This window comes from Aptenodytes patagonicus, chromosome 12, assembly GCF_965638725.1.
Source record: "Aptenodytes patagonicus chromosome 12, bAptPat1.pri.cur, whole genome shotgun sequence".
Classification (NCBI taxonomy): domain Eukaryota; kingdom Metazoa; phylum Chordata; class Aves; order Sphenisciformes; family Spheniscidae; genus Aptenodytes; species Aptenodytes patagonicus.
Genome location: NC_134960.1, coordinates 17,832,624 through 17,859,999, shown reverse-complemented (window position 1 = coordinate 17,859,999; position 27,376 = coordinate 17,832,624). Strand labels below are relative to the sequence as shown.

At 39.9% G+C, this 27,376-nt stretch overlaps 1 protein-coding gene across 12 annotated transcripts in view; it reads right to left on the bottom strand.

Annotated features, from left to right (window-relative positions):
- Nucleotides 1–1,063: 1,063 nt before the first annotated feature.
- Nucleotides 1,064–27,376, bottom strand: part of TENM2 (teneurin transmembrane protein 2) — a 763,074-nt gene continuing 736,761 nt past the window's right edge. For all 12 annotated transcript variants that reach the window (XM_076350345.1, XM_076350344.1, XM_076350347.1 and 9 more), the window contains 9 exons: nucleotides 26,472–26,704; nucleotides 24,788–24,942; nucleotides 23,420–24,294; nucleotides 16,515–16,690; nucleotides 14,715–14,950; nucleotides 9,892–10,188; nucleotides 7,358–8,972; nucleotides 4,197–4,327; nucleotides 1,064–2,960 (listed from right to left, as the gene is read on the bottom strand). In XM_076350345.1, coding sequence (XP_076206460.1) covers nucleotides 2,199–2,960; nucleotides 4,197–4,327; nucleotides 7,358–8,972; nucleotides 9,892–10,188; nucleotides 14,715–14,950; nucleotides 16,515–16,690; nucleotides 23,420–24,294; nucleotides 24,788–24,942; nucleotides 26,472–26,704 — 4,480 coding nt within the window. In that variant the 3' untranslated portion in view covers nucleotides 1,064–2,198. The remainder of the gene's footprint in view (nucleotides 2,961–4,196; nucleotides 4,328–7,357; nucleotides 8,973–9,891; nucleotides 10,189–14,714; nucleotides 14,951–16,514; nucleotides 16,691–23,419; nucleotides 24,295–24,787; nucleotides 24,943–26,471; nucleotides 26,705–27,376) is intronic.

The window sequence follows — 27,376 nt, the reverse complement described above, 5'->3', positions numbered from 1 at the left end:
GGTAATCCAGAAAAACTGTGGTAATGAAAAGTGTCTCCACCTTGTGATTTCATGTTTTATGCCTCCATTAAAAAAAAGTAACAATGCTTCTTTAAGAGGTTTCACTTGTAAAGAAGAGTCTGATAACATAACAGCACTTCAAGTCCATCAGCACAAAAAAACATCTGCAGTGATGGACATACAGGACTTCATCTGAAAATGCACCCAGACTCATCCTTCAGAGGATGGGCAACGGGGCTTGGGGTTCCAGTGCGTGCGCTGCGTGAGGCTGACACACAGGTGTAACGCTCCGGTCAGAACGGGATGGCTCTTGTTTGCGCAGCAAACATTAGCTGCACTTTCTGAGTGCTAGTGGTGTTATACAACACAGCCACGGAACTGTTCTGCTTTAAAAATGCCCTGGAGTGAATTAATGCCCATAATCAACTCGAGCATCTCTGTCGATATCATGAATCATTAAAAACTTCATTTGCAACCCCAAAAGCAAAACCGTTCTCAAAATTAAGTAGAGCTCCCTAGCTACATACTTAAATGAGATAAAAGCAGCAGGGCTCTGGTTGATGGATGGTTCCCTTTTAACATCATCAGGAGTGACGGTTTGCTTAGGAGAGGGTCTTTGATCTTACCTCCAAGTTTTTAAATGTGGTAGAAATAAGCAATCTCCCAAAGGCGGCAGCTTTCGTGGAGACTTCCTGGCTCACAGCACGGCCTTCCATGTTCCGTTTAATGTTATGTTACTGCATTTTCAAACTGTTTGGATGTTACTTTAGTGCAATTAAACTAATTCCAGGATTGAAACATGGCAGTTTGAGGGTTGCTAGTCATCAGGTGCAGAGAGGGAATTTCTAAAGCATTTACCAATTTTCTGCTGTGTCCTGAACAGTTTTGGGGGGGGTGTATGTAGGACTTTGCTTACCCAGAAATCAAAGGACCAGCCCTCTGTAGAATCCACGGTACAACAGCAGCAAGTCATTTTGTCGTATAAGGAGCTGTGTGCATTAGGCGACAGCGAGACACTAATATTTTTTCATTTTTAAAAGATTTCACAATGGAAGACACGTAATTCACAGGAGTTTTAGAGACTTTATTTATGTATAAACAATTTAAACACTTTGCCATAAATTATCTTTGCCTGTCTCTAGTCTTTGCTTAGCAGCAAATTAAAATTAATATAAAAACTCAATGAACAATTCATACATGTATATTACAAAAAAGTTCTTGTACCAAAGTTCTTATTAGACTTTTTTTTTCTTTTTTTTTTTTTTTTTTTTTTTGTGGTGACTGTAATGTGATTGTCTCAGTTTCTCGACCAAACAAACACACTAATAATTTTTAAATCTGAAACAGTGATTGTGCCTTCTGGCTGATGTATGTACAGGGTGATCTGACGTGGTGCCCATTTGCAATAGTGTAACACAATGCCCACAGCTCTACTGGAACTGATACCAACAAACTACTGAATCTAAACAGACTACACCCTGTAACTGTGTTATACTGTCCACAATGGAAATCTTCAAAGACAAACAGAGTATGAAATTTATTTGTAGTGATTTATAGCCACCATTTTGAATGTAACTTTACACTCTGCCCTCTTTGAATAAGTTAAGCTTCAGGCCAGACAAGTGGAGGGTCAGAGTGCAAGTGTGGTTTTGTTACTTTTAAATATATTTTTCTTTACTATTTCCAGTGCGCTCTCACTTGCATTCTCATTGTCCTCCAGTTGCTACACACAAATCACCCCAAATTCATGTTTTAAATGCACCTGTATTTTGCTTTAAATGAAAACCTCTTGGATATTTATCAAACAAGCAGTCTGAATCATCTGTGTTTCATCAGCTGGTTAGTGAAAGTGGCCCACTTGGATTTCTTAGTTTGCTCACGTGTGAATGGAGTGAGGTAATACAATACGAGGCCTTCTTTTTGTTTTTCTTTAGACCCAGAACAAGTGGGTAATATTTCAGGGGTACTTTTTAATTTGTATGGTTAGAGTTTTCAGTCTGGCTTTAGTCCACTTCAGGATGTGGTTTTTAATCACTTGAACAGTAGCATTTAACTCAAAAAATATGAGCTTTTTTGCCACTTACTATCCCAAAGTAGCTCAGCCTAGTGCCCCCATTTAGGTCTTCATCTCCTTAGGAGAGGAGATAACAGTTATGACTACTGATTCATCCAGCAAAGGATGACAGCAGGTTAATTTGTTACCTCTTTCCCATTTCATTCTGTCTTAAAAACTGGATGTTGCTGCTACTGTCTGCTAGCTCTGGGTACTGCTCCACAGGCAGGACATAATATCCCTCGTAACCTTGAACCCTTCCCGTGTTCAGAAGCTGCTGCTTCTCTCCGTCTGTCCATACGCGGCTGCCCTCTCGGCCATCCCGTGCCTTCTGCTGTTCTTTGGCCCAGGCTGATCCCAGCGCTCGCTGCCGAGCCTGGTCTAACACTCTCGCCTTCTCCTCGTCCAGCGTGTCGGGGGTCAGTCCGTAGCGGATGTTGATCAGCAGGGTGGAATACTGAAACTCAATATTCGTAAACCTTCGAGTCCTCCCATTGACGAGGAGAGTGGGCTGGGAGACGGTGACGTTGACTCCGCTCTCCAGGACCTTCCGCCCGCTGGTCATTGCGAGGGTGACCAGGTCACTGTCAGCCGAGCCTATCTTGACAAAGTAATGGGTATCCTTCCCCTCGATGCTGTAGTGCATTTTTTCCAGGTAGTGAGCACTGTTAAGGACAGAGGCAATCTTTCTGCTATCATCTGTGGCTATGCTGGAAATGCCAGTGGTTACACGGCCTTCCTTCACAGCAAACATGATTCCTTTCCCAATGATAGGAGTGGTTGTTGCGAACCAGTGACCTGCTTTTTCTCTAATATTGGCATGTAATCTTTTAGATATGACCTGTCCCTCAAGAGCCATGAAAGCTTGGTTGTGTCTTTCTGTCGTCTGCTGAACTCCTGTAATTAGCTGGGGAAAACAAAACAGAACAAAAAAACACCAAAGAAGATATGGATCTGAAAATACTCATTTCAGAGACCAATACTAACTTTTGCTTTGCTTTGCTTTTTTAAAGGAAAGCCATGCAGTGAAAAATTCTACGCAATGGGAAGACCGCCCTCAGTTACCCACCCCATACATATCTCATTCAGAGTCAGGTAAATACTCATTTGGCAAATTATTTTATCATCAGTAATACCAAATAAAATACTACTCATTAATTGCCCTTTGTAGCATATATGTACCACAAATCTCAATTTTGGCAAATTACATGATGTCCGTTACAAGAATAAGTGAGACCCAAGTCCAGCCCAATTTTAATCAGAGCTTAAAGCAAACAGAATCGATTTATTAAAAGATGGCACTGAACTTCTGGACACTTTTGCCCGGAGATTTCAACCAGTATGTATGACTAAAATGCTTATGAATTTAAGCCTTTTGGCAAATAGATGAGATTTGGGCTCCAAAATACCAAAGCAATTCCTGAAGACGGGATTTAGCTTCTCAAATGACTTAGAAGCACGTGAAAGCAGTATGTTTAGGTTTACATGACCATTTCAGTTGTATTACCACAAATGTGAAGTGAGCCTGGCATAGACTTCATTTGAAATCGGCCTAGTACTCTGTTAAAGTTTATTAAATGGGTTGGAATTTATTATAAAGGTCAAAAGCATATACCATTTTCCACCTTAACCTGACAAGTTTAAGTACGAAGGCTGTAAGGGAAGTTAACTGGAGTAACTGGAGTAGCAAACCAAAGCCTCTATGAAAAGCGTCAGTCAAAAAATGATGAGAAATCCTATTACAGGGTGAGAAGTAGAACCATTTCTTAGCAGTACAGCAAGTACCAACCTAAGTTTATTGCAACACATACGTTATTAGGATGGTTTTACCAAAGGTACAACAGATGATAAATTACCCTGACAAAGTCTCCCTTTGTCATTGCTAATCAAGTTAATCGAGTTACAACTTGTTAATCAAGGAAGAACTCAATAAAAGACAAACTAATGACACTGTAATTATGATAACAACGAAGGCTGGCAAGAAAGGCGTGTGTGTTCATTAGTATAAAATCTAGCTATACTCACTTCATTTTACACTGAAATAAATACTTGGCCTTCTGCTGTAACTACAGAAGAGCCCAGCAGTTCTATTCACAGAGTGGGGCAAATTCATCAAGAAAAATAACTTCATATTTCTGCCTACCTGTCCGTTTTCACATGCTTGACTCTCAGACAACTCGTATGGCGGTGACACAAAGTACATTTTTGCTCTAGGGAAACCAGGAATAATGTTGCTAAGCTGAAATCCAAACATCACCAACCAGCTTTTGACATCTAAAAATCAAAAGTAAGCAGGCAAGTGAGAAATAAATGTGTGTAACAAATACAAGAAATCAAAAAATTTAGGAAGTCCATCCTTGACCTCCTTAATTTCAAGTAGCACTGGAACTCATAATTTATATTACAGCGTGGCACTTCACAGAATTGTAGTAATCCACCATGAACAGGCACAGAAAATATTGCTTTAAATTTACCCTAAACAGTTCATCAGGGATATACCACCTCTTTCCTTCTTTTTCCATTACAGCACATGGATTATCCAAACATTTTACTGTATGCAATACTTGTTCCATCTCTGACACCTATAAACTGTATTGTAAAATGATTATGTTATTAAAACATAAAAATGTTTTATTAGGTTAGTACTCCTAAAAACGTCTCCAAAGTCCTTTGGGAAAATACATGGCTTCTCTTCTATGTCCTACTTCTATTAGTTGTCACCAGGTCTCGGGAGGCTCCATTAAATGCAGCGAGAACCTAGACTTGTAATTCAGATGTCTAAATTTAGGTACCATGAATACCCTCCCCATCCCTCCAGGCCCAGTATGGAAAAGTAGGAGCTGCATGGGAGGGTTACCGCGCAGCTCTGGGGTGAGCTTCGGGAAGTTCCAGCTCTGGGTTCGACCGGGAAAACTCTGTCTTCATGTCTAGTTGAAAAAGCTAAGTAACTAAATTAATAACAGTAATTCTCCCTCAGCAGGTATTAAGAACTAATGATGTATTTTAGTTATCAAAATGATGTTTTTAATGGGGAAGATAAAAAAAAAAGCCCATGACCCCGTTTTACATTTCTGTTTCCTGCTTCTCTTTTCTGGCGGTCACGGAGATAAGCAGCAGTGTGGGAGCATGGGCGCTTCTCATTTGATATGGACCTACGTTCATGACGTTTCATGTTTAAAAATCTCTCCTGTCTTTTCCAGTGCCCTTCTCTCCTCGCTGGCCCACAGTGGCTCCTGATGCTGCTATTGCCACTTCTTCGTGTGAGCCGAACTCCGTGTTTGAGGAGAGACATGACTGTGGCAAGGCACTCGCGACGCAAGGGGTGCTGGCTGAATTTAGGCCTCTCCAGGCACGGTGTCTGCAGCAGGTAGGTGCACAGGGGGCTCTGCTTGCTGCCCACAGGCACGCAGAGTGCCTGCAGAGCACCCGCCTGTACATACAGACCTCCGGCACATGCTCAGCCACAACACGGCACCCGTTTGCTGTTGCAAGGCCTGTTTTCCCAAAATTTTTCGCAGAGCTAACGTTGCATCATAAAAGGTGTAATACTTCTTGGTTGTGGACATTTGACAGCAAGTGTCTTCTTTTCTTAGCCATTCTGACACTAAAATAAGTAGTAAAATACTCTGCTTCTGCAAAGATATTTGTATGTATCTCCCGTGACACAGTGCCTACCATATTTTTCCTCTAGCTTTGGACAGCACAGGGTTACTGCTCCTTTTTAAGGCTTCAATTTATTTTATGGTATAATGGTATCTCCCGAACAATTCACTTCAGCTGCCCTGATTTCACAAAAAAAGAGAAGGACCTATATACAAAGTAGTTACTAGTTTGCTTAACTAATGTGCTTTGCAGCACTGCACTTGCTACAGGAATTCCTTTTCAGCAAAACCTGCGAATAAAGCAGCGTCAGGGGTTAACAGTAAGAATGGATTGGGGCGGGGAAGGATTTTTTTTTGTTTTCTGTTTGTTGGGTTTTTTTTTTAAACTATGACAACCAAGGTGCCACCATAATCACTTCTTGTGCAAGATAATCTGTTTAGTCCATACAGCAACAAATATTTTCATCACCAATGAAGTATTTTTACAGACAAGGTGTGTGTTATACCAAAATGCAATATATCTTCCTAGATTTCATCCAGTGGGTGGATAAATTAAATGAATGCAATTTCAGAACGTAGCAAAATATCATAAGATGACACTGAAAATCTAAATCAAACAGTGGTGGATGAAAATAGGAATTTTGTTGAATTTAGGACAACAGAATTTGATCCCAAGGTAATTTTAGTCACCAATATTTTCACACTATCAGATACAAATCGCACTGTCTTCAAATTGCAAAGTAGCTACAGTAGAACCTATGGCGTGTTACGCATACGATTAGGTCCCAACATACTAACGAAACTTGCTATGACTTTCTTTGAAGGAAATGCACGCTTTTCTTGAAATTCAAATTACTGCTAAAACTAAGATAGCTCCTTTTTAAAAATGATATCACTGCTCTAATTATTGTGTACCGCGTATTCAATTCTGAAAAAAGCTTTTCCTGAAGACCTGTTAATTACCTTTCTTTTTAGAAATTGCCAGCAGCTAGTTCAAGTACTGTGTGATCCTACTAAGTGAAAAATTATTACTAATTAAGAAGAGGTTACAAGTTTTACCCAATTCTAACATACGCGATCAAAACTTCTTTATTGTTTTGCTTTCTCAGCTATACACATTCCATAAAATTTTTTAGTCTTTCAGGAGGGAGGAATTTTAAAAAAATCAAGATTTTTGTTTTAAAGACTAAAGACTGTTTGCATATTAAAAGTTAAATGGGAAAAAGAGGTTTAATTAAATCCGTTCTTGGTGCTAATTCATAATGTGCCCATGGGCTCAGTCAGCAGTTAATTTTGAAAGTAGCCCTGAAGGGAAGAGATGTTGAGCAGCTCTGGTTCCCGATTCTGCAACTAACCTGCCAGTGATTCTTGTAGGTGACTTCACTTTTCTTTATATAAAATTAGAATGAAAGCATCTTCATACAGTACTAGTTCAACAGGAAGAGCACTATGGCTGTGCTGAAATTGAATATTTAGGCAAGTCCCCCCCCTTCATTGTGGCTTCTCATTTAGCGCCCTTCATTCGGGGAGGAGCAGTACCAAAGAATCAGGACTGGCCAGCCCTTTTCATAGCACAAAAAGGAAAATGGCACAACCTGGATGGGAGGACTCGGCAAATGGCTGGTAAGGAGAAGTCTGATTTCTTTCCCAAGTCAACTTCCAAACTGTAGTGTTATTTATAAGAAATGTAATGAAGTCTCACCTGTTACATAATTCTTTAGATCCAGTTCATTGCTGAGAGGGTTGTTACTCTTGAACATATACAGATTGAAAGGAGCGGGTTCTTTGCCAATGTTTTTCCACATGGTGTAATCGGGAGATGTCCAGCGTCCAGCCAGGACATCATAGTCCCTTTGGGTAAAATGGACGAGTTTGGTTAAAGGATCATACAGCCCTCCATGGAACCCAATAACCAGCTGGAAATCAGGGTTAGAGTCGTAATAAATCTCCCCATATGCCGTGTACTGAAGCTGTTTGATCATGAGGCCGTTGATGCTGAACACGGCTAATGGAGTGCCTGTGTTATCAGAGGCGACATAATATTCTTCCCCGCTGCTGCTCTCCATTGCAAAGAGATGGCCTTGCAGATCGTAGTACAAAGAGGTAATTTCTGAATTGGAATGATTGTAGACGTGAGTTACCCTTGTGGGATTGTGAAGATCAGCGTAAAAGTACTGTAGATGGTGCCCCAGGTTAGTCTTACAGGAAGCCCTTCGGCCGAGTCCATCGTAACGGTACTGAACACTCCACCCATTTGCTTTGTTGTAAGCTCTTGTTAAAAGTCCTTTGGAGTTGTACTCAAATACATCTGAGCCTCGCTGACACAGGAATCCATCATCATCAATTTTGTATGGTATGTCACCTAAGCGCGTAATCCTGTCTCTTAGGTCATAGCGCAGAGGCATCAGTCGGACACTGTTTCCAGGATTCAAGAGATGAAGGTTTCCATTCAGATCGTAACTGTAACGCCAGGTTGGCCTGTCATTTACTGCTACGCTTTGCAGTTGCCCATCTCCATCGTAATCATAGGTATACTTGGTTGTGTTGGCATATGGACCAAGCTTCAGTTCTCTTTTGGTTACCCTTCCCATGCTGTCATATTGTACAGTCATCCAGTACATCAGGGACCTGAACATTTCATACTGAACTTCTTTAATGCGTCCATGGGTATCAAAGTGCTTACTCAGTGTCATAACTGCTGTAGTAATAATTTGATTTATATCATAATAAATAACTCCAAATTTGCCAAAGTGCTCTACTTTGCCAGAAATCTCATCGTAACGGTAAAGATCAACTGGAAGAGGCGTCTCACTTATTATGGGCTTGATGCTTGCGATTCGAAAGCTATTATCATGATATGTATAATCGAACCTTGCATTGACCATACCTTCTTCAGAGAATCTGTAGATTTGTTTGTCAACGAGAGGACCAATTTTACGATAGCGGATTGTACAAGAAAATCCTCCACTTTGCAAATTCACCATTTTTAGGACACCTGTAGTTTCATCATATCCAAAAGTAACTGCAGTGCTGTCATAAACAATTTCAGATAATTTGGATAGCTTTCCATACTTGTAGAAGACTTGTCGGCCAGTACCTAAAAATGACGTTTTCAAAATCCTCCCGTCATCACTGTAATCAAAAATCACTGATGCATTGCTTTCAGGAGGATTATAAATATTTCTAATGTAGCCTATAGAGGTGTGAGTCGACATGCTGTGCCGAGCCACGCTAGGCATGGTAACAGCATGAAGTCGGTCTGAAGAATCGTACTCGAAGATGTACTGTCGTTGACTCTGCAGCAGTAGTACCATCGACTATAGGGAAAAAAATTAATACGCAGTTACTAGCTTTCAGCACGTGACCTCTGAGAGGGCATTAAAGAAACGAAAAATTTACTGAAGAGGCGCTAATGTTAAATGAATAAAAAGAGAATTAGATGCATTAGTTAGGGCCACAGAGCTGCTCAGGAATATTGTCAGATTGCCAGATGAGAGGATCTGCTACTTGGAAATCAATATGGTGACACTCCAGAGAAAGTATAGGTTAGCAACCTATTAGCTACCCTCCCTTTAGTAGGACTTTTTTTTTTTTCCTTCTTCTTCTCTTTTTCTGAGGGATGCAGAGGAGTTAGATAAATGACTTGATTTATCTTTTTGCTAGCAGCTGTAATTCACAACTATTGCTGTGAAATACGTGCGAAACTAAGCAGAGAACATCAGCTCTGGTTTGCTTAAAACAACAGATTCAAAGAAGGGAAAGGGAAAATAATATGCAATTTTGAAGTACTTAAGACGCTTTTATGATTGAAGTGTCTTTATTAGGCTAAGTAAAAATGCACTACCATATTTTCATTTAATAAATAATGATTAGAGATGAATTACCTGTTTCTACCTGAACCTTTTGTCAGGTTAGCCATGCATATTTGGTCTTAATTAAGCACAATTCCTTGTGTTAGTTTATGCCATTATATGGCAGCCTAACCACTTTCAGGAAAATATCAAAAGACAGAAACCATGAACAGAGTATGTCCCATTAAAAATTAGTCAAATTCAGTTGACTAATTGAAAAATAAGGAATTTTGAGACCAGGTACAAAGGGATTCTTAACAGCCGGAATATGTCAAATTTTAGATAATTTATGTGTGTGTATGTTTATGTACAGAGCTTAAAATGAAGCCGAATTTTACTTTGTCTCTTTGTAGCTAATGTCAGAAGGTAAAACAACATCACCTACTTTTTCTAGATAGGTGTAGCTCCAAACTTTCCCATCTGCAAACATGCGCGATATGATCCTGCCTTGCTTATCGATATCTGTTCTTTCACTCATGGCACCGCGCTGAAGGCCAGCCAGGCGCCCATTGAAGAAATAAGACACGTTGACAGCAGCCAGGCCACTGCTAGGTAGCCAAAGGAAAGGCCGTCCTAGCTGATCGTAAATTATCCGCAGCGTAAATTTCCGGTGATCATCATAGATTTTTTCTGTGCGTATGTTCCGGTCATAATCAATGGACAGTAAATTCCTTCCGTGTACCTGTTGAACGAAAGAAGGCTGCATTCAGCGAGCAGTGGGCACTACGCCTCTGTGGATTTTCAGCACGAAAATAGCATGCACAACGGAGACCTCCGTTTCCCCACATTTTTGAAAAGTGTAGGACGTCTTCCTATTAACTGCCTTTTGCTTTCTCCTTCTCGGTATATTCAAATATGTAACTTTCAGTATTTACTGGGATATTTCCCATTTCCCTGCAACACGGGAGCTGTAATCTTACAGAGAAAGGCTTCCTTTATTGTCAGAACACAGACATACTGCACACCTAGGTCTTAAAGTGCAGAGTGTTAGCACTTTGCAGAGAAACGAATTATTTTGCATGGAAGTAATTTTTCTACTTCTGCCATCAGTAATCCTTAGCCTTTTTCCCTACAATGACTCCAAGAACAACAGAAGAAGTGTCTTCATTGAGGTTTAGCTACTTAGGTTCTGTAGCTGCAACACCCTGCTTATGAATTCATTCATTAATGCTTTCTTCATTTACTTTCCAAATATTCAATAGATCCCCCAGCAACCCGATCACTTGGGATGGGTTTCATTTCTTCCGATTAAAAATCTTGCTCATACAGACTTCTAGTTTTGAGAAACAAAAGTGCTAAATAATTAGGTTAAATATTTTTTTTCCATTTTTTCAGTTACAATTTTCAAATCAAAGTACAGCATGAAGTGTTTCAGTCCCAGATTTTTTTTTTTCATAATAAAAGAGCAAAACAGAAACAAAGGAGCATAAGAATGCCAAACGGAGAGGCTTCTAGTGAGAGTGCTATAATGAGAGATACATAAATATATTCAACTGGAGGCTAAGCCACAGAATTCAGGCTAATGCTGTAATCTGATAAAGCTTCTTAAGTAATTTAATTGTCGATGCATCATTAATGAAGTAGAAGTCTTTAAATTAGATATAATTTGAGAGCAATGACTACTTAAAAAGTATTCATCAGTTTCTGGGAATTTGTTCCTCAGCTTACATTTTACTGTAGCTTTGATTAAGCAACGTTTTCTCTTATCCAAAATTAAACTGCACATCAAACAATATGTAAATTAACCCTGAGCCTTTCTCGAGGACATAAAAGTTATTCTGAGATATTTTCACTGACAGGGGTAAATCCAATTCCCATCCCAACCAACTCTGTAGGAATTCAGTAATACAGAAAGCAAATTTAAAATTAATACAATTTTGTGTTTGTAAAGAAATAATTATTTCAAATTATCACTCATTATCCTAATTTTTTCCATTAATAAAATTTAGCTCTTTAACAGTTTGCATTTCCTCAGTGGGCAATCATTAGAAAAAGCTCTTTTCTGTAGGTTTTCCTGAAGGTTATCCCAGCAACAACTTCTGTGATTCAAAGAAAAGATAGGGTATTTTTTTTAAAACACCTTGGCAAAAAAAATCACGTTCTGCTCTCCCATTGTAACGGAAACAAAGCCAGGGAAGCCAAACTCAACATCAGTACTTTCTCAGCCGGTTACTCTAGTTTTTTAAGTGCAGGATCAATCCTCACGACAGAGACATATCAAAACCCTTTCCTTCACAGAGCTCCTGGGGAAGCAGAAGAGAGCGTTCACTTCTCAAAAACATTTAGCTATAAATGTTATCTTCAGAAAGATTACAAAATGAATTTTAGCTTTTGGGGTTTGGTTCGTTTGTTTTTGTTTTGTTTTTTTAATTTCTGAAGGTTCATAAAGCAGTTGGGATTTCTGGGGTTTCTTCCCTCCATTGCAGTAACTGCAACTGTAATCTGCACGTAGGAAAGTCGGATTGCAGGTATCCTCCCTTTTCTCAAAAACATTATAAAGGTCATTAGGTTTTTTGCCATAGAAAACTGAAGTATTAGGGGGTTTTTCATGATTACACAGAACAGAGCTACGCACACACACAACCATCACTTGGAGAATAAAGAAGTACCTGCTTGGATAATTCAGTAACTTCATTTTCATTCGTAAAATAAGTAAAACCAGAGAGTGTAACTGTAGTGTCATATTAATTATATAGAAACCCAAACAGAATGACTAACTCCCACTCTTCCTGGGAACACTAATAACACGATTACAAGTACCATGACTGAAGATTACCTAACAAGCTCTTTCTCTTTTGTTCCACTACCTACGTGCACATCTGTTTTTCCCTTGGCTGCTGCTGACCAAGCGGCAGTAGGGACGAGCCCTTTGTGCCTTGGGTAGAGGTCTTGCAACAAAAATCACTTACGTGATGCTGCGCTGTAACAAAAACTCTTCCGAAGGGAATCTTATCAAGACTTTATCTGAAACTACCGCAAGACACTGAACGTATGGTGCATAAAATAGTAGCGGACAGTAAGTGGGCTAACATAAAGGTGAAGCACAGGTCTTCCTTTCTCGGCTTAAGGAAGTCTGCTCCGGCATGTTTGCAGAGGCCGACACGTACAGCTGTGATGTGCCTACAGCACGGATGAGCAGAGCTGGGGGGCGCAGGGAGCAGTACTACCTGAAGGATCATAGACTAGTTTGGGTTGGAAGGGACCTCTAAAGGTCATCTAGTCCAACCCCCCTGCCGTGGGCAGGGACATCTTCAACTAGATCAGGTTGCTCAGAGCCCCGTCCAGCCTGACCTGGAATGTTTCCAGGGATGGGGCATCCACCACCTCTCTGGGCAACCTGGGCCAGTGCTTCACCACCCTCAGCGTAAAAAATGTCTTCCTAACATCTAGTCTAAATCTACCTCTCCTTTAGTTTAAAGCCATTCCCCCTTGTCCTGTCGCAACAGGCCCTGCTAAAAAGTCTGCCCTCATCTTTCTTATAAGCCCCCTTTAAGTATTGAAGAAAAGGGGTATGGGCTCCAGTAAGTACTTGTAAGAGGTGAATCCCATATAACAACAATCCCTTTCAGTAATACTTGATTCTGAACTGGGGAACGCACGCTCTCTCACCGGTCGCCCCAGCGCTGCATTAGTTCTGCAGCAGTGCCCCCCCGTCTGTACCGCTACGTGCCATAGCTGTCCCAGCTGCCGTGGCCTACCCTGCCTGCCACCCGCTCCCCCCAGCGTTCCAACACACTTGCTCTATTTCATTCGCTAAACAATTTATAAAGATGAATTAGAATAAATGAGATGCAAATAAATTCTATGCTTTCTCCCTCATTTTCAAATTTCATTTTCAGTCCACTCAACCTGTTATAATCTCATAGTGATTTTCATTTAAAAGAGCTAAATGGATATGTGATTATTGTTACAGGAACTAACACCAGACAATTAAATGTTGAGGTGTTGCTAGATAAAGCAGTGTTTTGATTTGCATAAACACGATGCAAGAAAACCCATCTCAGGCAAGGTTTCAGCTCTAAGACGTGTTTAACTTCAGCTAATTACCACAAGTACCTCTATTAAATTTTTAGTATTGAGAGTTAGGATTACAGCAATTTCATTTCAGGGTCCTACTTATTTTTATTTTGAACACCTAGTCAAAATGCAGAGCTGATCTATTTTCTACTTACAATCAACTTCTGCAGGTCAACACATGAAAAATCAATTACACAGCCATGAAATTTAGTCATTAAGGATTAGCTGCTAATGCCATTCCATTTTTTGTCTAACCTTCCCCCTCTCCCCAATAGGTGCATTCTGAGCATTTGTAAGAATAAGGAGAGACATGTTAATTCAACACTGTGAATTAGATGTTAAGCAATCAGAAAATCCCAAGATTTAACCTCCCAGTCTTACTATTTTTTTGTAAATTACTACATAATTGTTTACATATAGTGCATTTAATATACCATCTTGACCACACAGAACTGTATCTCATGTCCAATGATGTTGAAAGAATTATTAAAAGAGCCAGGAGTCGATCAGCGCTACATTTGTTTTCTGCCCAGCATCTCAAAGCCTTTCCAAAACTGCATATACTGAAGCAGCCAGTGAAAGTTTAGATACTTAAGGGGTGAAAAACAGGCCAGCTAAGCACAGAATGGGATTAATCCGGCTGCAGCAGATCTTTAATGTGGCAGGGGATGGATTACATGACCTGAGTGTCTGTCTTATCCTATGCTTATGACTTTGTAATTATGGCAATTATTTTCCAATCGTGCCATTTGGGAAAGGGAATAAACACAATGCGCCTGCCTCAGTGAATCTGTAGGGGGATTTTACGGAAGCAGAACGTAACCGCTCAAGCTGTAATTGTGTTTGCTCCCCAGGACTAACTGTGGTAAGCGTGCCATAGCATTTTTACAAATGGTGAGTGGTCGGATTTTTTTTCCCCCCACCTTCAGAAGCAGAGCGACTTGCAGCAGTATTCTGAGTACTTTTACCGACCTCTTTTGGAATACTTTTAGTAATGAAGCTTCTATAGCTGGTTGCAGCAGATGATCCCATGCAGTTAACTGACCAAGAAAAGATTGTCATACCAAAGACAATCCCAGAGTTGTACATTTTTAACAAGTAAAAATAGGAAAGACGGGTCCTTCAAAATGGAAAATTAATTTTCTGCCCACAGAAGAAAAGATCATTATTGTAATGACAGATTCTACTCACCCTGAGCTTTCTTCCAAACACAGTCACTTTGCCTTTAATCTGTTCCTTCCTCAGACGCCATTCAATTGAGTTTAAACCGTTTTCCATTGGTAGAGAAATATTACATCGTCCTATGGTGGGAGTCACAGTCCCAGCCAGGACATGAGGTTCGCTGTGAAAGCTAATGCTCATGCCATTGGCATACATCACTCTCAAAGTACCATTATTACAGAGCTGGTAGCTGTTCCTCACTTGATCTACAGCAATAATGAAAAGAAAATAATTTAGCTACTCCAGTCATAAAGAAAACATATAGCTTAATTTGATTGGTTTTTTATTGCACTCCTGTTGATGTTAAATGAAGTCAGCCTGCAATTTCCATTTACGTGGTACTATGGTGGAAATTACAGATGTTACTGATTCATGTAAAGAACAGTAGTGTAACAGTGAGCCTGCAGAGAGATACTGTGTTTATTTCATTACGTTTTCCCTTTAGTCTTAATTGTGAATCAAAATGCACAGTGATACGTGTTCAACCACGTAGTTTATTTCTAATCTGAACAAAAACTCCTGAAAACTGAACTGCTGGATAAACAACAAACCATTAAACTCCAGGACAAAAAGAAAGAAAGAAAAAAAAAAGACTGCTGGACTCTTTGTGAGAAGGAAGAAGTAAGCGCCTCTTCTTTTTCTTTCCCTCTGTTTAAAAACTATCTCCAAGCAGAGGCTTTGTACAGAATTACAGTTTGGCTTTAAATCCTCAAGGCGTGAGGCTGCAGCAATGCAACCCTTTACTTGCCCGCCTTCCTGCCACCCCACCAGAGGCGCACCAGCCTGATGTGCACACCCGGCCTTCTGCCTGTCGGAGAAGAGTTATAAAAATAATCGCGTACTTTTACGGCCGTGCAGTTCTCCAGCTGTTTGACACAGCCAAGTCCATTCTCAGCCAGGATGGAGCGCTACGGTGTGCAACTGTCACCAAAGCATCAATATTTGTCTGACAGAAGGACAGCATCTACATAATTAATCATCCGGTATAAGAGAAATAAAGTCTTTGTAACCAGACGTATCACGGTATAATAGTCTATAAATGTTGACATTTATGTCAGGAGGATACTATTGTTCAATGATGATATTCTTATTCCGGAGACGTTATATCTTAATTAAAAACCCCCCATCACTCAGCAAAGTCCTTTCAGTCTATCTTTGGTAACTGTTTTCGCTTCATCAGATACAATGCCTGGGCGGTGCTGGAAAGTTCTACGCAAACTTTTAACCACTTTGTTGCTGACCTCTCCTGCCATATTGGGCTGTAACACTGTTCTCGGAAGTGCTAACTGTGGCACAAGATCATCCACTGCCCTGACTGTTCTGCATTTTCTTTAATGGTAGTGTGTAAATGTGGAAGATTTCGTTTCTAATAGTAGGAGGCTACCTGAGCCTCTCTCTCCACAAGGATCTCCACATTTAGCAGTCAGACTGCACCTCTGTGGAACCAATTCTGGCAGAACCAATTTTGCGGTGAAGCACAGAGAAATATGTGAGTGGGTAAAGTGAACCTGACCCAAGAGGTAACGGCAGGGCTAACTTACACCAGCAGCTAATGACCATACATATTTGACACAAAGCATGATTGTGAAATGTCTCTTACCTGTCCTGAAGACCTGTCATTTTAGGAATGAGCTTTACGGGAGTTTTTCTTGCAAACCTTACACGTTTTTCCCCTGCTCATGAGTGTACTAATGACACTAATCTTTCGTGAATTGCTTTCTCAAGTGGTGTGTGTGGTTAGGAGATGTGCTGAGAAGCGTGCTTTGGTACCTTGAACAACTGTATAGGAAGCCTCCACAGAGGAGAGATTTGTGATGACCGTGACATCGTCATCCCGATTAGAATTCTCAATGTCGATGGTAATAGACTTTTCCATTTCTCGATGAAGGCTAGTTACCACTCCAGTGGGACGTGTTACATTGGTCAGACGCCCTTCATGATCATAGCTAATAGAAAAGTTAGTGAGAGCAAAAAAGCATGAGGATATATGTTCATTTCAAAACCGAATGTGTTAATAATTCACATTTGTGCAAAAAACCCAGAATGAAACAGATTTTCAAGAACATCCTGGCCGTACCTATTTCTCTGTTCTTGAAAGAGTCTATAATGATGAAATAATTATTTTTAGAGATACTGATCTCAACTACATGAGTGTAAATCCAGGCTAGCATTTTTTAGATTATTAAATTAATTAGTTAAATTATTACAGATATACAGAGTGATATTTGGCGCAAACAATTATAATTAGTAAATTCATCTATATTTTTATAGTTGCATTTCACTCTAAGGAAGTGGACTTATGATGGATACTACAATATACAATTGCATACACTGCACATTTGCAATTGAATACTTAGTGGAAACTAAGTGTGGTCTTAAGTGACATATCAAGGAATAAACTTGCCATAAGAGATTAAAAAAGACATCAGCTCTAGAACATAATAATTTCATTTAGATCTTATCTGCGGTATTGAACTGCATTTTGGGGTCATTATTTTGGCTCATAAAGATGAATGATGAGAAGTTAAAGCACAGGATAGGTTGGAGTTGCACAAAGGGCAGCAGTCAGCACTCAGAATATACCTTAGAAGATGAATTAAGTGCTCCAGAGGCATAAAGATAAAAAAATAAAAGAAAAAGGGCTCTCCGTGAGTTTACCGAGTTAAATTTATTTAGAGGTATAAAGCCTGAGGGGGGGGGGGAAGAAGGAATACTGCCTGAAATCAAATCGTACTGTTTCTCCCTTTCCTTTAGTATGCTATATTTGTGTGCATACGTATGCTAAAGAAGCAATCTCTTGGATCTTAAGGGCAAGAAATGGGGACCTGAAACAAAATCAGTATTCCGGTCTGACACTCTGCTTGCTGCAATTCGCTACTTGTGCAAGAGTCTCTCACCCAGCCGCTACCAAAGCGCCCATACTTCTAAACAGCAGAAAGGCAAGAAAAAATGTCCTGTGTAGATAAAGGGAAAAGTTTAGGTAGAGATTGAAACCAACTGGTCATCCTTCGAGTGTAGAAATCCAGGGAGCGGGAAGCCTGGAAGAGAACTGGTAAATCCATTGCACTGCCTGAGAGTAACAGAAGAGAAGAGGAGCACATTTAGTATCACGGAGCTAGCCGAGTTCTTTGTACGTCGTGGTTAGCTGTAAAGATGAAAAGAAATCAGTGCTTTCAACATGACTTTTTACAATTAAATCATTCAGAAACCTCAAAGTAGGCCACCCGAACTGTATAGCTTATCTCCAAAATTAATACACAGATTGGCTCGTCAGTTAATACAGATATAAAACATGCCTTTCAAGTCCATTGCAAATGGTTGCACCCATTCAACTGAACATTGGGGAGGAAGGAAAAAAATCACCTGTGGAGCAACAAGCCTTACCAGAACCAATGGAAGTATTAGGCAAAGAAGTAAATCAATAAAACAAAGCATCATGCGACCTAAAAGGGACCAATAATATATTGTGTTCATTTAAGCAGTTCAGGATCAAATAAAGATTAAGCAGCATGATTTTTCTTAATAATAGTCACAAGTTTCTACTGGCATATATATATTTCTCTAAATTTTTTTTACCATATCAACAGGATACTGGATAAAAGATAATACGTTGAGATAATCTATGAAAGGGGGTTTGGTTAAGTCTATATAAAGGTCTTCACAAAAAAATACTGAAAAGTACTCGTAAAGTATAGATGAGGGAAGAACTTGATCCAGTCAGGCATCCATCTAGCAAGGAAAAACAAAAAGTACAAAAACCGGACAGTTTCAAAAATCTCAAGGGTTAATAATGAGATACGCCCTAAAAGTCTGTATGTGGACTACTTTGGTACATTTAGTGATTAACGGAGTGATGAAGAGACTACTTAGGTGTCAAATATTACAAAGAGACAATGTTATTTAGGACGAACTAGAAAAGTCTCTGAGTGGCTTCAGCGTGGCTATGCAGAGCTTGGTGAACATCCAGAAAAACGGTTGGCGAAATTCCCCATCAGCAAATATATTTTAGGCAATGCAAATGAGACAGTAATTTAAACTCTTCATTCACATTGCTGGGTTTTTAATTAACCCAGGAAAAATTCCTGGGGATTGCTGTGGGCTACTCACTGAAAATCTCTGTTCAAAGTGCAAGGGCAGTCTAAAAAGTAAATATGGATGAGGATGTACAGAGACCGAAACAGAAAAATGACAAGATGCTAATGCTATTTCTAGAAATCAGTGTTTTGCCCCCTGCCATGGGGCAATGTTTCCCAGTGCTGGTCACAATCTTTGAAGTCAGCAATGGCAGAGATAAAAGGGTTTATAAGCAAGTGATGGGCACACTTAAAGCGATACATACAAAAGTACTCTCTATGAAGATCTGCAGACCATTTAGTTTACGAGCTAGACATATAAAAAATTCACTACTTAAATGATATAAACACACACTGCAATACCAATGTACAAAGAAGGCATTTCTACTTTATCCATTGCATCAATGAAATCCTATTTTAAAAAAATACCTTAAAGGTAAAAAAATTAAAATTAATAAAACAGAAACCTTTTATGTACTACAAAATTTAGAAATGACATATTATTGAGGGGTTTTTTTTAAATTTATGTATTATGTGGGAGCAAGTGCTTAGCAGAATACAACACCCAGACATTTATCTGAATAATAAGAATAAAGCTATGTAGGAATTAAATGGTTATATACCTTTCTTCTTCATGACATGAACCCGGGTCTAATGAAGTAAAAAAAAGAAAATTTTGCAATGGAAAATATACTAATCGACCTGGGACGTCTTGGTATCTTCTTCAGAAGCAGCCACTACATATCACAGTCTATGACACAGCATCAGGCTAGATGAATCAGATTTGATAAGGCAATCTTTGTATCTTCAAATGAGGTGGGTTCTGGATACACTGAAATTCCTGAGCTTTTGTTACCGACTTCAGTTAGAGTAAGGTTTCATCCCAAGTTTTTCTACTAATAAAATTATAAGGGGAGAGATCCTTTCTTAATCCCAGTATCTTAAAAAACCAGCATCTCCCTGTGCCCACTACTAACTCGCTGACATACTGCTAATTGCGACCAAGTCTCCCCGAGCAGGCGAAGGTTTCCAAGACCGTAGTTCCAGGACAGCCCGGGGTGACACCAGCCACTGGCGCCCGGGGCAGACACCAAAGCCGTCGGCCGATTCTGCCTGCAGCCTGGAGATGGTGCCCGACAGCCCGGCGGCTCTGAGCCGGCTGCAGCCAGCTCGCGTGTGCTGGGACAGCAAACACAGCTATAGCTCAACCGTGAGACACAGCGGAGCGCTTGTTTGGCGCCTGCTCAGGTAGCTACAAATATCTGACCTGTGCTTTCCTTCAGCAGGCTTGTGATAACGCACTGAAGGCTGTTCTCCCATGTCCAATATTATGGCACCTCTATATCTTATGCAATTTTTATTGCTAGCACTCTGGTCTTTGAGGTTTGAGACGTGTACTGCTCGACAGCTTGTAGGTGGGAGTAGCTAGGACAGTGCCATATACCGTACCGCAGAAAGGGCTAACAGCAGCTTTTGACTTAACCTAGAGCAGGGCAAGGTGCAGATCCACATACATTTACATATATCCCTATTTTCTCTCCCTTATAAAACCCAAGCTGATTCAAGAAGAAAACTGCAGCATTCTCTTAGGATGCTCCCAAGACCAAGTGGAATACCACTGTAGGACCACGTCAAAGATCTCTGCTTCATGCCCAAACCCAAGCTTAAATCACCCCATGTGAGCCTGCTGGTAGCTGTTATATTATTGACGAGCCTTGCCTGTTCCTACTGCAAATGAACTGCGTGCATATACACATGCACTATATATATAATATATGTATGGAGTGTGTATACACACACACAAAAATAGTTTGTGCATGCATTTCTCTGCATATACGTATGCGTACCTAGATACACTGCACAAATTTAATTCCGTGAGCATTTTCAGGGTACAGTTTCAGATAAAAGAAAGAAATATACCCAGTAAGATAGCACGGCACTTCAACGTCTGGTTGATATAAATGCACTGAAATAAATTTTTCATAACAACTTTAGCTCATGTAGTATTTTACTACTTAAAAGACATTTGTTCTTTTCCAGTTCTGCTGCCATATTAACAATTTTGGGTATTGATTATCTGTTTGAATGCATGAATGTAATGGCACAGAAAACTATTTTGTTGTCCTTATAATCTCTCGTTTGCTAAGTATTTCTTTCATCTTCAATTGGTATTAACTTATAGCTACCAAAGTAAATTGCGTAATGATGAATACAGAATTTTCCCCTTGGAGATGCTTTGAAGACCAAATAGAAACCAGAAACCAGCATTGAGAGACTGTGGACTGTGATTGTTTAGGGTTGAAAATTTGATTTAAATAATTCTCATAATCTTATTAATAAATCCCTCAACTGTGGGGGTACGTGAGATGACAAAGCGTATTAAGGAGTTACTGTAAGTCAGCTGCTTAGGATCAGCCTAAAGGAGATGCCTCTATTTTTCTGGTATTCTGTAATGAGCATCTCCAGCGCATACAGCTAACTTCTAGTCCTCACATAGGGTTTTCAATGCACATATAGAGATACATATCTTCTTTTAACGTCTTTGTGAATGGCATTTTATGGTTTTTTTTTCTAACCTAGATAACAGTCACCACGTATAGTCTATTTTATACATGCATTATAAAGTATATGCATTTTTAATGCAAAAAATGTCTATACTGTCCTCTCGTCTATGGGCTCTATGCTTATGAGAACGTATGTACAAATCTGGGAGAAAGCTGCCTCATCAAAGTTACTAATCATCTAAGACAGTACCTCAGGCTGTGCTAGTTAGATCTAAATATGGTACTTAACTTGCGCTGACCTGAGGCAAGGGTTGCACACCTTTTCTTATTTGATCTTGGGAAAAAATCTAGTCAACGTGTCAGCACTATACACACATTAAATTATATTTTCAGATGCATCTCAGTAAAGCACCTTCTATATTCACTTAGGAATCGTAGTACAATTTTTCTAATAAACCGTGCTAACTTAGTACTTCATGTGATTCTCAGCCACCGGTTATAGCAGTTTTGTAACTTGTAACTTTCTGATGACCTTTTTTAATGTTTCATTGATTTTTCATGCAGAGTTTTAAATTACTTTGCTATTTAATTTTCTACAATTAATTACTGGTGTTCTGAGAAATAACTAGTTTATATGACTTCTGATCTGAATCTTGAGCTAGCTATTGAGGAAAAAACAACAGCAACAAAAACCTACCTAGAAGGGCATCCACATCTCATCAGCAATAACGTGAGATTTTACCACCGCCTAGTACAGTGAGCTTTTACTCGATCTTGTAATCAGCAGGTAATACCTTCATGCGTTCACATAACAGGGTTATTTTTGTAACTAATGTGTGGCAAAGAAATACTCTTTGCAAAATATTAAGGAGAAAAAACCTCCCCATCTCTACCCACAGTCTAGCTGAAAAATCGTGGCGGTTCAATTTCCAGGGCCACATCAGAAGGGGACCACGAGAGGGCACTGCGTTCCTTTTTACGGAAACGAAACACAGGGTGGACAAAATACCGATGTGCGATGCTGATTTAGATGTATTTTGAGCAGATGGAACACAGTTCTTTTTATTCCTGCGTTACTTGTGTTTTCTCTACAAAGAAAGTAAGTGGTGGCCAAGCTGAATGCATTAATAAACTAAAATAGGTGTGCGTCATTGCTAGTCTGTAACCTTAAAAATAAGCCTACAATTTAAAATTAAATATAAAGCCCTATTCATACTTTCTACCCACTAATTTGAGAAATGGTGTTTAGTAATCATTAATTAACTATTCCAAACAAAATAGATGTCATCAGACTTGCCATACTTAAAAGTTATATATATTTTCAATATGTCGTTTAGCTTCTATTTTTAAAACTGTTAAGAATAGGATAACTATTAATAAAAATCTGACTAGTTTTTCTAGATTTGTAATATACTTTTGAACTTCATCTCTGATGAATTTCATTGAAAGAGGAAGTTTTGTCTTTTTCATCTAGATGCTCATGAACACCCGCGTGCTTTTGGGTTATCTACAAATTATGGAAGTTACACCAGGGGTCTGACAGATCGCCGGGGATCTAATTTCCTCACTTGTCTCAAGAATGAACAATCAGTGAAGTTAATCAACATTTTAACAACCATGAGTAATATATGAGTCTGAACAGGAAGATAGATAATTTGAGTTCCAAAAGAAACTGCAGCATTAGGGTTCCTAGAGAGAGGCAGCTCGGTAGGAGCCATAGATTGCTGGGGGCTGGTCTGGATGTGAGTTATCTGCAGCCTCGCTGATGACTAAGAGCAGGGGCCCAATCTGGTAAATCAAACACGGGTTTCTGAATGTGGTGCACAGTCCTTCGTGCTGGAGGTGGGTGAGCTTCCCCACTGGCCTCAGACTGCAGGCGGGAATTTAGGTGGTTCAGTACCCACCCAAAGGACCCAGCAAAAATGATGAAAGCAAGAAGCCACTTAATCATTTCCAGTATCATACCAGACTGAGGTGTAACGGCCTTATTCAGTATCAGCGAAAAGCCTACAACAAATTTCAGTAGGGTCAGTTTGGGGCCTACTCACTACCATTTGAAAAATAAATGTACGCTTAATATATCCAAAAACATTCTTACTCATAAAATGTTGTCCATCCTGTTTCATCACTCTTCGTTGCTAAGAGACCACTGTTTCCGTTATATGTCATTAATCCGAGCTCCAGGGTCTGTGTTGAGACTAGCTTGAGTCCACCATTAGTGCCAACAGCCAGCGTGACAATCTGATTATCCGGCATCAGTAAATGGCGGGGCATCCCACTGGCATCCCGACGGACCTTCAAGGAGTTGCCATTGTTGTCCATCACCTCCGTGACATCGTTATCGCTGCTATAGGTGAAATTGTACAAGTACTCCCCGGTAACAAGGCTGAGAGTGTACTGGTGAATCCCATCAGCATTGAAGACATACAGCTCCTGTTCTCCTGGAGATGCAGCTTCATATTGGTTAAAAGAATTAAGAATGGGCCTGTTTTTACTGACAGCCCTAATGCGGATATTTCCAAGATCAGCTATGTAGATGGTACCATCTGGGGCCACAGCTAAGGAAGATGGTGAATTTAAGATGGCATCAGTGGCATACCCATCATCCCCAGAATAGCAATTACAGTTGACATCATTTTTGCAATCACAGTCTGAAGCTGCCCCTGCAAGAAGGCATATTTCTCCATTGGTAGTTACCTGGCGTAGCCGATTAATTTTTTTTTCATCTGTCTCACTGATGTAAAGAACTCCTGTGTGTGAGATGGCAATGGCACTGGCTGATTCAAGTGCAGAATGAATAGCCAGTTTGCTAAGAGAGTAGTCTATACCAGGAACCTGGCAGTGCATGGGGCGTCCAGCAATAATGCTAACTTGATGATTTTCTGTGATCCGTAAAATAACATTGTTCTCTAGGACATAAAGTGAGTTGTCCATGGGATTGACAGCGAGATCAGTAGGCCACTCCAGCCGTACCTATGAGTTGCACAAATTATTACTGTAAAACTCATAACTGAAAAGTACACTTCTAGTGTTTAAAATTCCATGTGTAACAACAGCAAATTAGTGAGGGGTTTATCAGCGTAAATCATGAAACCAAGTCATGAACGGCAACTATTTCAAACAATGATTTTGTTTTTCGGAAATATTAAAGCTACGTGCAGTGGTAACTTTGGCTAATTGTGTTTCTGTGCAAAGAATGAATGCTACATTGTGGAAGCTCTACAATAATTACAGAAAAACAGGCAATTAAGACAATAACTCCCATTATCTCAGCCTTATTTCTCTATAGTTGCATAAATAACCTGTGTTAGCCACAGTAAAAGGATGGTTCACTCATTTCAGTAATGAATCAAATATGCTATCATCTTGTGCTGCATAATGTATTTCTTAAATGGCCAGGCAGTCATCCAAAATAGATGCCCATCTCTTCTAAGGCAGAGAAGAAAATAAATGCGTAAGAGTCTACCTGGGTGACATCCATGCTGGAATCACAGCTGAGAGGTCGAACAGCAGTTAGGTCATTGGAGCCCAGCAGGGTCGATATAATTCCGTTCTGATCCACTTTTCTAATCATAGTGGCATCAACAAAATACATGAGTCCATACTTATCCACTGCAATTCCTGCAAATATAAAAACCAGGCATCAGCGAGGCAGTGAGGCTCCTAGCTTCAAGGCAGGCTTCATCTTATTAACAAGTTTACAAGATGGTGATGTTTGTTCACTTCCCCTGTTCTTTCCTCCCTTCCAACCTGAGCACAGGTCCTGGAACCCTCCAAGTGCCTGGAGTTCTGCTGACTAAATGGCATCAAGCAGGTTTATCCTTTGGCGCTTTAAAGAAAAGAAAACCACAGAAATCCCCAAAACATGCCAAAGAGCCAGCAGAATGCATCAGCTTATTTCTAAATTCAAACTCTGTATGATATATTACAGAAACCCAATAAAAAAAATTATCTCCTAAGTTTTCATCTCAGAAATCTGAGGCGTTGCTCTCTTCATCTGAAGGATCTAATGAGGATGAAGAATTTTTAGGAATCTTTTAAAATTGCTTTAAAACGTTTGAAAAATTAAGAGGACATTATATTCTTCCAAGATGTCTTTTAATTCTTTGACCTGTTGCAGTGAGGAATATGGGAAGAACATCTGGTGTTTCCAGATGAAGACACAGGGGTTTCCAGCCTAGGAAAAAAGGAAAGGTTCAATGCCTGTCACATTGGGAGTCCTTAGAGAGGAAAGGCACAGAATGAAAGGGTGCTCCCTTGGAGGAACAGAAGGATGCTGCTGCCTGGTGGGAAGGAGGGCAGGCTTTTTCTCACTTGTCTTTCCTGCTTTGATTTGGCGCACTGCCTTGTCTGTTTCTTGGGCTGAAAATAAAATATTGATCTAAAAATTTTGCCTTCAAATGGTTGCAGTGCTCATCCTATTGGGCACTGAGAGAAGATACAGCTTTATCTTCTTAACGTCTATGTAGAGGCTTAACTTAAAACATGCAAGCAGCTCTGTCCTGTTAATATACTCTGTATGTATTAACTGAAACTATTACCTATATAAAGAAACAAGACCTTTCATTTTTATTTGCTTTTACGATCATCTAGTTATTTTCAATCATTGAAATAAAACCCAAAGATGTTTGAAACACCTGGCAATACACCTGATAAATTCATCATTACAATCGAGATGAAACAATGGGAAAAAAAAAAAATCTTGAAACACATCCCCAAATCTCCACATCATCTTGAAAACTTTTTGTTAAAAATTAGAAACTGGAAAGGGCAAAAATCCTTTTATTTTTCCTCTGCCTCTGAAGAAAAAGGGGATACACAGAATAAAACCTCAGAAAAAAGCCACAGCAGGCAGTTTTTCTCCCTGAAGACTGTATCTCAAAGAGTAACTTGTTTCCCAGTTTACATGCTTGCTTCCTGGAGTGAGCGGTACCCTGCTAATTTGTGTTCTGTTCTCCTTTTGCAGCGTTCAGTGTTGGGGTATCAAAGTTTGCTTTAACTAAACAAAGCACGAACACTTGCCAATCCGCTGTAATTAAAGCCCAGAATAAAAATTACGGAGCAAGGAGTGATTTAATTGGCAGATAATTATTTCCACAGCCAGCCTAGCCTCATGCAGTCATTTTCTCCAGCTTCTTTTCCTACTGTACCTCGAGGGCTCATTAGGGTTGCGTCCACTGCCTTCCCTCCATCCCCACATCTGGCTTCGTCAAAGGGCAGGCATTGCTCTCCAGTCCCTGCTACCACTTCAGAGTTACCAGCTAGGTCTTTTGTGCCAGTGAGGGACTTGACTTTGTATATCCGTCGACTATTGGTGTCCGATACGTACAGTGAGCCTGAAACAGGGTCCACGGCCAGATAGTATTTATGAGCGGGATTGTTGCTTTAGAGAAAAAGAAAGCATAAAACAGAAACAGCTGAGCAGTCTAGAAACTTCACAGGCTTTCAGAGCTTAGACACTCATCAGGCACAGAGAGATCTGGAAAGAAAGTCTGACACCTTCATACAGAGGCGGGGTCTGAAGGACTACCATCTGAAGACCTAACTTGATTAGGGCCTGGTCAGTGTTTCAGAAGGATTGTCATTTTAAATCTCATTCATCCTGCTACACCAAACCTTGCACAGCAGAGCCCAATAAGCCAAAGCTGCACAGCAGACTTTCCTCTTGATCTCTTTAGCCCTTTAGATCTGCTCCAGGTCAATTCTCTTTGGCTTATCTCTACCTGTTGCTCCTCCTCCCCGCCACCTTGTTTAACTTCCCTCGAAAGCAGAAGTCATAGGAGTAAGATCAAAGAATCAGCTTCTGAGTTACTTATATTATGCCACAAGATTTGTGAGGTCTTGTATAAATAGGAGGCAGAGGCATAACAAATTTATTTCTAAAGCAAATTTGTTCTCATTCATTCTTATCAAGAATCTCATTTACGGCAGATGAAGTTGGTTATATAACTAAAACCGGAGACCCCAAGTGTCTGACTTTAACTCCAAACCTTCTGTTATTGAAAAACTGGTCCTCAGTTTGCGATTAGAATGGGTGCTCATATGGAAAGCTATT